This window comes from Egretta garzetta, unplaced genomic scaffold (genome assembly GCF_000687185.1).
Source record: "Egretta garzetta isolate BGI_Z169 unplaced genomic scaffold, ASM68718v1 scaffold505, whole genome shotgun sequence".
In the NCBI taxonomy this organism is placed as follows: domain Eukaryota; kingdom Metazoa; phylum Chordata; class Aves; order Pelecaniformes; family Ardeidae; genus Egretta; species Egretta garzetta.
This window is the reverse complement of record NW_009259711.1, coordinates 72,329-84,586: the sequence shown is the minus strand read 5'-3', so window position 1 is coordinate 84,586 and position 12,258 is coordinate 72,329. Positions and strand designations below refer to the sequence as shown.

Genomic DNA, 12,258 nt, shown 5'->3' with positions numbered 1-12,258 from the left:
TTTTTTCATATCTTCTGTACCTCAGAGGTAATGGGAAGCAAATGTAATAACCCAAATTTGGAGACTGCAACCCAAAAAAGCAAAAAGCAAGGGGGCTGCTCTCACTCCTACAGAAGTGTTTCCCATCTACGTAACCGGTTCCAGCAGTGGTTGAGGCAGATTGTTTTTACAATGCTTAGATCATAAAATAAGCAGTTCCATAATCTCTAAAGTCTTTTAACTGCTGCTTTATGAGAAATTAAAAGAACTGTAAAAATTATATTTAAAATTTCATTAAACTCCCAATTTTTGTTCAGCCCACTCCTGGGGGCGGTCAATAAGAAACACAGATGTCTCCACCGGTTTGAGGAATCCTCCAGCCCGACACCCGAGCGTGCCAAAATGCACCGGTACGGGTCCCAGCGCAGCCGTTCGCCACCTCCTGCTTGGCTGCGTTACCTGGCTCCGAGGACTTTCTCATGTGGAAATCCCGTTATTTGGGGAAGATGCCGGGATTTGCCCACCACGCCGGGGGAGCCCTCTGCCTCCAGCGCCGGCTCTTTGCACCACGCAAATGGCTGCCTGGTGTTCCTCCAGCCTGCCACCCATCGGTGTGCGGAGCTAGGGGTGAGCACGGCGGTTTTGAGGACGAACTCCCTGATTTTAGGTTATTGCACCGTGTGCTTGCTGGAATCCATCCTGCCGCAACGCACCAGCAAAAGCTGATCTTCTGGAGGAGAAGAGGCGATGTTGCAATGAAGAGAGGGAAAGGTTTGAGCAGATCACATCAGGAGAGACATCTCCACCCCACTGGTGCTGATTGCTCGATGCACCTCGAGTGCTGGGGTCAGGGTTGAGCCCCTCCCTCCCAGAAGGACATGGAGGGGCTCTGGAGCGTGTCCAGAGAAGGGCAATGGAGCTGGGGAGGGGCTGGGGGAGCTGGGGGTGTTCAGCCTGGAGAAGAGGAGGTGCTGAGGGCCAGGGTTTGGGGGTGGGATGGCAGGGGTAGGGGAACGCTTGGGCTGGGGGAGCTTAAAGGGCTTTGCCAACCCAAACCATTCTGTGATTCTATGAAAACAAGGATGCTGAAAGAGGAGTATCTGAACACGCTGGGGCTGAGTGGCAAGAAAACCGGCAATTCTGGGAAAAGGGCACTGAACTTCGAGAGTGTGCGGGTGTATTTAGTGTACAGGCACGTGACTGAACCAGCTCGTGGATTTTGGCAGCTTAGAAAGCTGTTGCTCGTTGATTTGAGTGCCATTAGTCTCCTAGACCTTCCCAAATACAAGGTTGGGCACAGTTTGCATGAGTTGCCTGCGTGGATGGCTTGAAGGAACACACAGAATCCCAGAATCCCAGCATGGCCGGGGCTGGCAGGGCCCTCGGGAGCTCACCCAGTGCCACCCCCCTGCCCAAGCAGGCTCACCCAGAGCAGGGGGCACAGGACAGCGTCCAGGCGGGGGTTGAAGATCTCCAGAGAAGGAGACTCCACAGCCCCCCTGGGCAGCCTGGGCCAGGGCTCGGGCACCCTCACAGTCAACAAGTTCTTCCTCACGTTCAACTGGAACCTCTTCTGCTTCAGTTTGTGCCCATGGCCCCTTGTCCTGGCACTGGGCACCACTGAGAAGAGTCTGGCTCCGTCCTGGTGACCCCCGCCCTTGCGATATTTGTAGGTGTTGATGAGGTCCCCTCTCAGCCTTCTCTTCTCCAGGCTGAACAAGCCCAGCTCCTTCAGCCTTTCCTCGTAGGGGAGATGCTCCAGTTCCCTCATCATCTTTGTTGCCCTCTTCTGGACTCTCTCCAGGAGTTCCTCATCTTTCTTGAACTGGGGAGCCACCTTTTTATCATGGCTCAAGCAGATGCTGATTCCCATGCAAGCTCCTAGTTCAGCTCATCCCTGGGAATTGCAGACACCCTGCTTGCCTGGGGCCAGGCCTGCCTGGTGCTCGCGATGCCGGTGACCTGCGCCGTTCCCTTGGAGGACGAGAGGAGTGGATCGCTTTCTTCCCACCTCTTCACCTGTCAAAACTTAGCCCTCACTGGGAAGCAAACCTGTTGTTAAAATGGCATGGGGTGATTTGTGTTGACTGCAGAGCTGTCTTCAAGCGCTGCTGTACGTGCTTTCCGAAACGGGAAGGGTAAATTATTGGTGCGCCGAGTGACAGAGGGCATGGAAGTGGGAGCCTCTGGTCCATGGCTGTGCCACTTTCCTATGCTTAGATTTATCCTCCCTTATTCCTCCCTGAATTTGTTCCCCTGAGCATATCATTAATTTATTTAATGCTGCCTTCATTTCCCTCGGTTGACCTTTCGTAGAGGTTGCAAAGTACCGGTGGCAGCGGCAAAGCAAGCGACGCCTGGTGAATTAGTGTGTATAAATATGCATGGAGGAGAAGTGCATGACTCCCCATCAATGAGCTCCCAGAACCGTGTCCTGTTGGTTTAGACGCCGATAGGACGTATTTGGACAGTGCTCTCTCGTTTAGCACGGTACTTAAGTGGTCTTTGCAAGCCTGGCTCGAGCAAACCCTGGGAGTTTGCACGGTGTCCACGAGACGTGAACTTCTCTCCAGCCATTTTACATTGCCCCTAAATTGAGACCTCCTGCTTGCCTCTGCCGTCGGCTGATTTTTGCCTTATATGCGCCCTTCATCTGTCCTATAATCCATCACCTGGTCTTCTTCAGCATTTTAGCCTTAGTATTTCTCTCTCTGTTTTCCTTCTCTTCTGTCTCCTTTGTAAATCTCTTCTTAATCCCACGGTGTCATCTCAAGCCTCTCCTGTCCTCTTGTCTCCAACCTCTGCGGTCTGCTACAACATTTTGGATATCCTCCAACACCTTCCCCTTCGTTACCAGAATACCCACTGATACGTATAGTATCCTCATAGTTCTTTGCAACTCTCGGAGGAGAAGATGCCTCTGTCCACACCTAATTTTATTTAAGCAATTTAAAGAGCTCACAGTTCCTCATCTCTGTGCTCACCTTCCCTTCCCCACCCATCATGGACACTCACTATTGATGCTTGTCAACCTTTGCAGCTCCAACGAGCTAATGGTGAGATGTGTACCTCCCACTTCTCCTAGTATTAGTATTTTAATGGAGCTGAGAATCTCGCATCTGCTAAGAGACATCCATTGTACACCTTGGGTTATGAGTTTGGGAACCTGTATAAGTGCGTAACTCGATTCTGTAGACCTGTCCTACACATCGGCAGGGACCAAATTTCTTGGCACGTATCTCATACAGTTTCTTCTGAAGAGCTTCCTTTTCTTCTACTTGAAAATGTCCAGTGGTCCAGCAGTGAGGAGTTCCTCAGTGGGGCTGTGGATGCTCCTCAGCCCTGTCAGCAGACCATCACGGCCCCTGGGACCACTCGTTTCTATGCAATAACAGGACTCCAGGCTCATCTTTGTTCCATCAGAGGAACAAATGACGGAGAGGGGTAGACATTTTTATTAAATCTGACCCAGTTCAGTGTGTTTTGGATAACTCCTCCCTCTCCCCACAGCTCTCTGGAATTCCCCAGATGGGGATGAGCTTTGATGAATTGGCGTATAATGGGGAACAGCTTCAAAGCAGGGCTGTGTGGGAATGGTGTGGGTGAAGTGTAAGCTCAATATGGAAATGGAGATCTTCTCTCTGTTCCTCTTGCCTCAATTCCTGCCCATCATTTCTCACGTCTCTCCCTTGCGAGCTTCTCCAGAGTCCACGCAGAGATTTGTTCTTCAGCTTCAGTATCCTCATGGTATCGTTTTGTGCCTCAGGGGAAGGTGCAAGAGGTCCTGTCATTTGGCTTTTCTCAGATAGTCTTCCAAGGCTTTGTCTAAGGAAGGTGGCTTTGAGATCCACATTCATCATTGAGGAATACTGAGGTGGTTGTTTCCCCAAATACAAAATCTTGTTCATGAGTGACGCAACCGCCAGTGGATTGTCCAGATTTCCCTCACCAGGAGCTGCTGCAACCTCAGTCCCACAGGTCTGCCTTCGTGAATTCTGGCCGTGTTGTGTAATTTAGAGAAAATCTTACCCTCAAAATGATGTTTTGGGGAATGAAGTCACCAGCTGTGTTTATTTGAACCGCACAATACGTGTAAGGCTCTGTCCCTGCGTGCGTAGCCGTCTACGGTATACAAAAAGAGATTCCCCCGGTCTGTATAATTAATTTACAGTGGATGTCTCTTTTCTGGTGTGCGTTTGAACTCTTTATTCTTTGTTCATTGTAAAGGGCTTAACGGTTCCTGTTCCTTGATTCTTTCATCGGTGGAATGTTTTGGAAGAGAGGTTAGAGTCCCCCTGTGACCTGCCCTGGGTGGCCCAAGCCTGTAGACCTTGCAAAGACATTACTTTTTTGGCCTGAACACAAGTCTCTCAACCCTTTAGCCTGGCTAAATGCTTTGTACAAACAGCCGCATACTGATCTGCTCTATTCTCTTGTGATTTTCTGCTCAAGGGGCTGTACTGTAGGTGGCTTGCTATGTTTGCCACTTGCCTTGGTCGTGGAGACAGTACAATAAACGAATCCGACAGTACTGAGGCCAGCACTGTGCTTGGTTGTTCCGAGAAAATTATCCTGAAATCTGGTTGAAGAGATTAAAACCAAGAAGAACTGGCTGTGTCTTTCCTCTAAAGCTCTGTTCTCTTCTTTGTTTCTTTTTTTCTTTAAGACTTTGTTCATTCCTCCTTCAAAATAAGTTTGTGGCATTGGTATGTAAAATGTGACCTACGATTACAGAAGGTACGGCTATTTTTATAACAACCGTGGGCTGAAGCATGGCATTCATTCCTCTTCAGGCTCCTCACAGCCAAGGGCTGCAGCCGCTTTCCTCTAGCGTCTGGGCCGTATTCTTGCTCTCATTTCTTCTGCAATACCAATAATATGATCTCCTACGCCATTTCACTTCTCCAATGTCAAGTGCATTGTTAACGCAGGGGAGACTCCAGTCTGTTCTTCGGATGGGGATTACTGGTCAAGCGAATGTTGGTTCAATGCGCTGCCGTTGCTGTAACGTGCCCCTTACCAGGGCAGCGTCACTCCATCGCCCTCCCAGCCTTCCTCCCGTACGGTTCCTTAGTCAGAGCCAGCAAAAGGTGAGCTGCTAAAGAGCAGCCTTGCCTTGGGATGAAATCTGTCTTGGGGCGCTCATGAGCAGATGACAGTAGTGATAAATTCACGAGTCTCGTGAAAACGTTCAAGACCCAGTCGCAGCCGTTTTTCGCATGAGGATTTGAAACTCACGCTTTCGGGAAGATCTGAAATTTCACAACTCCATGTGTGCTTCTAAATAGACTCTGAGCAGCTGCGAAGCCCTTAAATCCAGAATAGAAAATTGCAGTCCTTTCAGGGTTTCTGTTTTCCAGTGTATCTCCAATTATAATTAGTAGCATGATGTGACCCCATCCTTAGAGGGTAGGATGTAGTGGCTCAGCCAGTTTGTTGGGTGCCTCAACCCAAGGACGTCTTGCAGCACCGAGCCACCAAGGGTGGCTTCATCCCTCAAGGGGCTGCTTCTTGCGTCTCAGAGTTTTTAGCTTCTCAGGTATGTGCTCTTCCAAAGTGGGGGTGTTCTAGGATTGATGTGGCTTTTGGGGATAATTTTTCCAGATGAGACAGTGGGGTGTACAGTGAATGTGTAAAGATGATTTATCCCTTGCAGATCAGAGTCAGAACGCTTGTGTTAGTCCTCCCTCGCGTGTGTGTGCTGGCACAGGCAAGCTACAGGCAAACTTTATAGCAAATGTACATTGAAATGCCTTTGCAGTTAGAGTTAATTAAAAGAGTTTTTGAGGGTTAAATATAAACTCTCTTTGGCCTATTTGCAACCTGAATTTTGCAGCATTGGTCAGTGAAACTGGCTGGAAGCTGAGCAGCTCCTATCTCCTGTCCTGTGCAAAAGTGGCCAAGTCCATAGGCTCAACGGCGCGTGGTTTCTTCTGGCTTTGATTTATGCCCTTCCTATCCAAAATCTAAACGTGGGCAGTCACGTCCATACTCTTTTTTTTTTTTTTTTAATTATTATTCCTTTCTAGTAGTAACGTTGGATGAAAGTAATGGCTTTATGGCTGTGTTTGCTGTTGTCCTGCAGCAGTTGTCACTTGAGTGATCACTGTAAAGATGAGTGATCATTTCAATCTGAGAGCTCTTCTGGCATCTGAAGATATTAAAAAGCAAAGACATGGATGTCTGAAAACTGTCCGTTCTGCCCCTGGAGGTACCTGTGTCTGGATTGAAGGATGTTCTCCATTCCAAGGTTTTAATGGAAGATGGAGGAAGAAAGCTGACAAATAACCCCTCTCTGGTTTCCAGAAATAAGGCAGTTGAGGAACGGGGCTGAATCCCGATATCTGATTCATTAGTCTGTTCTCATTAGAGCCATGGGGGCTGCTCATATGACTGAGCTGCTATAGGAAGTCCTTAAAAAAAGGACTGTGATGATTTGTTTTCCTTCTTTTGTGGCATTCACTTGAAAATGAGATAACTTTTGGAAGGAGAAGCATTCAAGGCGAAGACCATCTGGCATGGAATGACTCTGCTTAGCATTTAAGGACAGGACAGGCTTTGTCCTGTAGTACCTCTGTTCAGTCATGGAGACAGAAGGCGAAGTCCTCCTTCCTTATTGCTGAGCCATCCTTAGTCCTCAGCTTTGTGGAGCTGCAGGAGCTGTTTTGAGGGTTCTTGTATGTTAAAATCCAGAATAGTTGGCTGATAATGGGCCATACGTAACTTAAAATTCTGTAGGTTGGCGTATGCCTTCCATCCCTTCTTCCTTTCTGCCATCGCGCTTGGTTGCACTCAAGAAAACATTTCATTCCGGCGTGCAGCATCTTCAGCATCTGCAGGAGCACCAAAATTCACCCGAAGGCAAAAGCTCCCTCTTGAGTCTTTCGTGACGTTGAGTTGTGTCTTCACAAATTGGGTCCTCTCGGTGATGAAAAGTTTCATGGAGAGCGGAGATAACGCTGTTCCTCCTGTAGCTAAAGAGGGTGACAATTAAGTTGGGCAAAATCAACCTCAGGCGTATCTTCAAAAGGCGCACTTGAATATGTGCAGATGTTGGCTTCGTGAGTGCTACCAAGTCAAAGCTGTTGAATGGCATGGAAGAGCTGAGGTCCTCTAACATGGATTTGTTCAAGTCCCCCTCAGTAGCTTTAGACTTGGTTTAAATAATGGATTAGGAGAAAAATAAATGACTTAAGTATGAGATTTTGGCCAGATTACACTGGGAGGAGGTAAATGCGGCCTTGGAAATATTCTCTTCACTTTAGAAGCCAATGTTATTCAGTTGTCAGATGTCTTCATCTGACATAAATAAATATGCCGCATAATGGCCGCGATTCTTCCCATTTGGGGTGACTGTACGCTGGCACTAGCGCGCCATACCAGATAATGCAAATAATCTGCTGCCGAATAATTAATGATGCGGCTGGGCATATTTTTTTGATGAATGCTTATGGAGCCTGGTGACAGGCGTGAAATTAGAAAATTCCTTCAGTGCCCTAAAATATAAATAGCTTTCGGAACTGAAAAGAGTTTCACAGCTGAAGATTTTATTGTGTTGAGAGGAAAAACTTTTCCACCCCCATCCCCCCCTTTCTTCTCGGCGAGTTGTTTGTCCATTCACAAAACAAATACTCTGAAGCCCAGTACGGCTCATGGGAATAAATTTCAGGTCGAATTAGTACAGTTTCCTTGCTGTCAGGACGGTGGAATTAATGGTGTTTTGATGACACGAATTTTGAAGGGCGAACAAAGACACTGAAGGGAGGGAGACATGACTCCTTAGAAGCGCGGTCCTCCTCTCCCCCAGCCTCTCTTGTCTTCCCTGTCATCCGTCTGCCAATCTCCCTGTCCATGGTTAGTTAAAGGCGCTTTTTATCCTCTTTTCTTTCCCACAGAGTTTGCCAGATCCGGCCCAGTGCCTGGGTTCCAAGGGGACACGCTGCAGTTGGCCTTCATCGACTTGAGACAAGTAAGTCTTTGTGTTTTTGTTTTTTGTTTTTCTTTTAAGATGTGTGACTGAAGACCATCAGGTCTTAAGGAAAGAAGAGAGGAGGGGAAACGGCGTCGGTGATTTACGCCAGAGACCTATATTTCCCCCCCGCCTCCTCCTCCCTGCGCTCGAAGCCACCTCCTTATTGAGCGCTCCGGGGTCCTGGAGATGGTGGAGGTGAAAAGGGCTGGTGGTACGGGGGCGAGAAAGAAAGCCATGCCTGACCCTGGCCGATGGGGTCCATTGTGCTCTCGTTGGCTTCTGCAGACGCGGCAAAAAGATAACTCGGCGACTCTCCCGGCTGACGCCAAGCAGGTGGTGCTAACAGAGAGAGCAGTGATGCAGAGACCGCCCGCCTCGAGGACTTTTGTTCACAGATAATGCCCGCAGAGGCGTTTCGCGAGGGCGAAGGAATTTGCATTTGGGCTTGTGTGGGGAGGGTCTGAGTGTGTGCGCGCCCGTTTGTGTCCGTCTTTGGCTCGGCTCCCCCCTCCCCGGACCCCTCTTCCGCAGATGGTCCCCGGCCATGAATGACAAAGTGGCTGTTGGGGAAGACGATTGGGGAAGGCTCCACCCATCGGTGCCCACCTCTCGAGGGGGCCCCGTTAGAGCCAAGTTGACCATAGCAGGTACTGAGGCATTTGTGGGGCTTGGCAAGCCAATTTGCGGAAAAGGGCCATTCTAGCAAGTCATTTGTTTGGGGTAGAAATGGGCATTATTGATATACTAGGCTGGGGGGAAAAAGTGAGGTGGTCCTGTCATCTCTTGGCACTGAAGATGGATGGGTTGGATAGAAAGTCTGAATGAAGTAAGACTCAATGACTGATGCTTCTCTCCTATTAAAACAATCTTTTTTTGTCTGTTAAACCCCCCTGGCTTTGTCCCTCCTGCCATCATGATGCAGTGCCTCTTGTTTTCAGGGTTGACGTAGTTTGCATTTTGAAAACTTTCGGGTGCTGAGGGTATTTCTTAAATCTGCATAATCCCTTGTATCGATGATCTCCTTACCACTGGGACTCTGATTCATGCTGGAACCGCTTTTAACCCGTAAGGGTTTGAGAACTTCTCTGAATCCAATTGATGTGCAGGGAGCAATCTGTCATCTCATGACACTTCTGTGGAGCAGCAGTAAGTTTAATAACGTTGAGATGCCGCCTGTTTGCTTTTCGGACTTGGGCCTGCGAGCGCCTGCCAAATTTGTTTGCAAAATGGTAAAAATAACTACACGGGAAAGGTGTGTGTTATCACCACTACGTGTTGACACTTTTATCTTCATTAGCTTCTTGGCACTTTATTGACCGCAGTACGCAACATGCTCACAACCTCCTGGGTATAAGGAAATGTGGAGGCTTTGGTCCTTTTCCAGGCACGAAGACTTGAATGCGGGGATTTTGAAGAGGGAAGCTGTGGCTGTTTGAAGATTGAAATGCCTTAAAAATGCTCGGTGAGCTTCAGCTGGTCTGAGCCAGTGCATTAGCAGTGAAATGTTTGTACGGTTCATAAGTGCAAAACGCAGCCAAATGAATTCAGCTTGGGTGAGGAGAAAGCTGAACAGCAGCCCTCTACAATTCATCCTCCTCTGTCAACTGGTCGTCTTTGTACGCAGCGTTTTCTTCTTTGGTTTGGAAGGTCGTCCCAGCTTTTTTGCGTGCATTTAAAAATAATAGCGTTTCTGAATGTTGCGACGAGGAAGGGGGAGATGCTGTGGCCCGTTGAGTTTCAGGTGAGGACAGGCAGTCCTAGATCTTCTGGATAACAGGGATGCTTGTTGATGCCAAGTATTGTACAGAGAATGGACAGCATCTCATTGCTCCAAGTAGAGGAGAATCCACCTATCGCTGGCTTATTGAGGTAGCAGTATCGTGCAAAGATGAGATAGTTCCCGGATCCCTTGATCCTGTCAGTGGCCTAATACCATGACATGTTATGTGTCACCAAGCTCCCATCTGTGTGAAGCTCCATGGGCTGCTCTGGGGCCATCACAGCTCCAACGCTCCCACCACCGTTGTGCTTCTGGTTGAGCTGCAGGGCCTGGGAGCAGGGGATAGCTGGAAGGGTGGATGGATGGAGGTACAGCAAAGAGAAGTCTTTAATTTGTCCTTCAGCTTGGTTTTAATTTGTTCTTTTTGGACATGGCATTCTTTCTCTTTTAAGCCGCTAAATGTTAACACAATATTGACTTAAAGCTGTGAACGGGGATGAAGGTACCACCTGAAAGTGTTTGTGTTTCTGGCTGTTTTCCTTTGCCCGGGAAGGAATGTTGCCGGTGTAGCTGGCGAAAGGGTGTTTCCAACCTGAAATCCAACCAGACTTCTTAAAATGTTAAAAGTAATTTCAGGTTTATATTTCAGGTGGGTTTATACTTACCTTGGAGCTGTCCTGTCAATTAGTGTGGCTTTGCACTAGCAGGCAGAAGCAGCCTCGCTGGGTCATGTGGGGAGGAAAAATGACTGGGCAAAAAATGCACCAAGTAGGTAGGGAGATTTTATATATATATATATATATAAAAATATATTTCAGGACTAGATGTTATGGAGCAGTTGTAGATGAGAGAGATTTTTCATAGCATGGGATGCTTAAGTTTAAGGGAATGACCAAAATTCATTCTTCATGCAATAAAACGTAAAGTGGTAGAAGAATGTAGTGATTTGGTTTGTGTCGTGAATACAGATCCTTGCAGTGGAAACTAAAGCCTATAAAGATGTGATTGTCGGGGAGGATCAGAGCTCGTCCGTGCTCCTTGCAGCGGACTCAGGTGTAAGATCCCTCTGTGCATTGAAAGCCTGACTTTCCCGTTGCGCTCGAGGAAATTGGGAGCAATTCCATCACCGTATGGTACAGAGGAAAGGAGTCAAGCCCAGAGAATCAAAATTGCTGTTCTGAGCAGACAGTAATTTAAAAAGGGACTTTCCTCCCCATCCTGGGACAATTCTAAATCCACAAATACCTTCAATGAAGTGATAAAGTAAATCAGGTCGCATCTCAAATCCTTCTGGAAGAGCCCTTTTACAACAGGGGTCTGACAGCAATGCCCAAATATTTAAGGCTTTACAAGGAAGCAGTAGTTACTTTTTCCCCTTAAAGTTTAAACTTTGCTCTTACACACTCAGTGCTATGTACTAGAATTCGGAAATAAATTCAATTCCATAAATAACCTCACTAAAATATGAAAGGTGCCTAAATAATTTAGTCTTCAGCATCCTTCTCTCAAAAGTAACTTCAGCGCTTCTGTCCAAATACCACTGAATGTCCGAATACCCCCGAAGATCTCCAGGAGCTTTCAAATCAGCCCCAAGCCTGCACATGCAGTAAGTTCACTGTTCTCTCCACAGCTTCTGGCCAGCTGGAAATGTTTTAGCTTTTCATTTTCATGGGTTTATTATAAGAAAGTTAGTTGAAGAGGAAGGTTTTATGTTTGTCTGTGAAGTCGCTGCAATCCACAGCCATGCTGATCTCTCTTAGAAGCCAGATCGACACTTGTGGCCACCCGCCAAGGAAAATCTGTCTCCAGCACTCGAAGAATTTCACTCTGAGCTCTAGCAAGGGAACGTCCTCGATGGATTAGAGCTCCTTACTCCAGGCCTCTCCACCCATCCCGTAAATCCTGCGTGTTGAATTTCCTCTGCAAGTGCAAACTTCAGCATCGAGGGAGATTTAGAGAAAGGCAGGCAGGAGCCTGTCTTGTTGGAGGCCCATGGACGTGCAAGGGATGAGGACAGGGAGGTTCCGCTCTTCTGCTCCATCATTTTTCTGTTTTACTTTATGGTTGTGACTTGGCAGTGATTATGAATTTGAGCATCAGCTCTTCTAACCCCATCAGTGAGGTTAAGACAGGCAAGCGCTATCAGTTGGGTGTGGAACAGCTCTTCTGCTTACTGCTTGTCCAACAGCAAACATTTTGTGCATCTTTTTACTGTGTTCGAAAGCCAGTTGTGGTTATTGTGGGCTTGTGTTGGATGCCAGCCAGCTGGGTAATGAGAGGTCTCCCTCTGATGCATTCCCTTTACCCCATTACCTCTGATAGAGATGCTTAATAAAAGAGCATTCCCCTCAGGAACCCAATTCACAGAACCCTAGCATGGCAGGGGCTGGCAGGGCCCTCGGGAGCTCACCCAGTGCCACCCCCCTGCTCAAGCAGGCTCACCCAGAGCAGGGGGCACAGGACAGCGTCCAGGCGGGGGTTGAATATCTCCAGAGAAGGAGACTCCACAGCCCCACTGGGCAGCCTGGGCCAGGGCTCGGGCACCCTCACAGTCAACAAGTTCTTCCTCACATTCACCTGGAACCTC

The 12,258-nt window shown here is 48.0% G+C and overlaps 1 protein-coding gene across 1 annotated transcript in view; it reads left to right on the top strand.

Moving 5' to 3' along the window:
* Positions 1-12,258, top strand: part of EXOC6B (exocyst complex component 6B) — a 274,237-nt gene that overhangs the window by 190,422 nt on the left and 71,557 nt on the right. Inside the window, exon 19 of the mRNA XM_035894470.1 lies at positions 7,875-7,948. Coding sequence (XP_035750363.1) covers positions 7,875-7,948 — 74 coding nt within the window. The remainder of the gene's footprint in view (positions 1-7,874; positions 7,949-12,258) is intronic.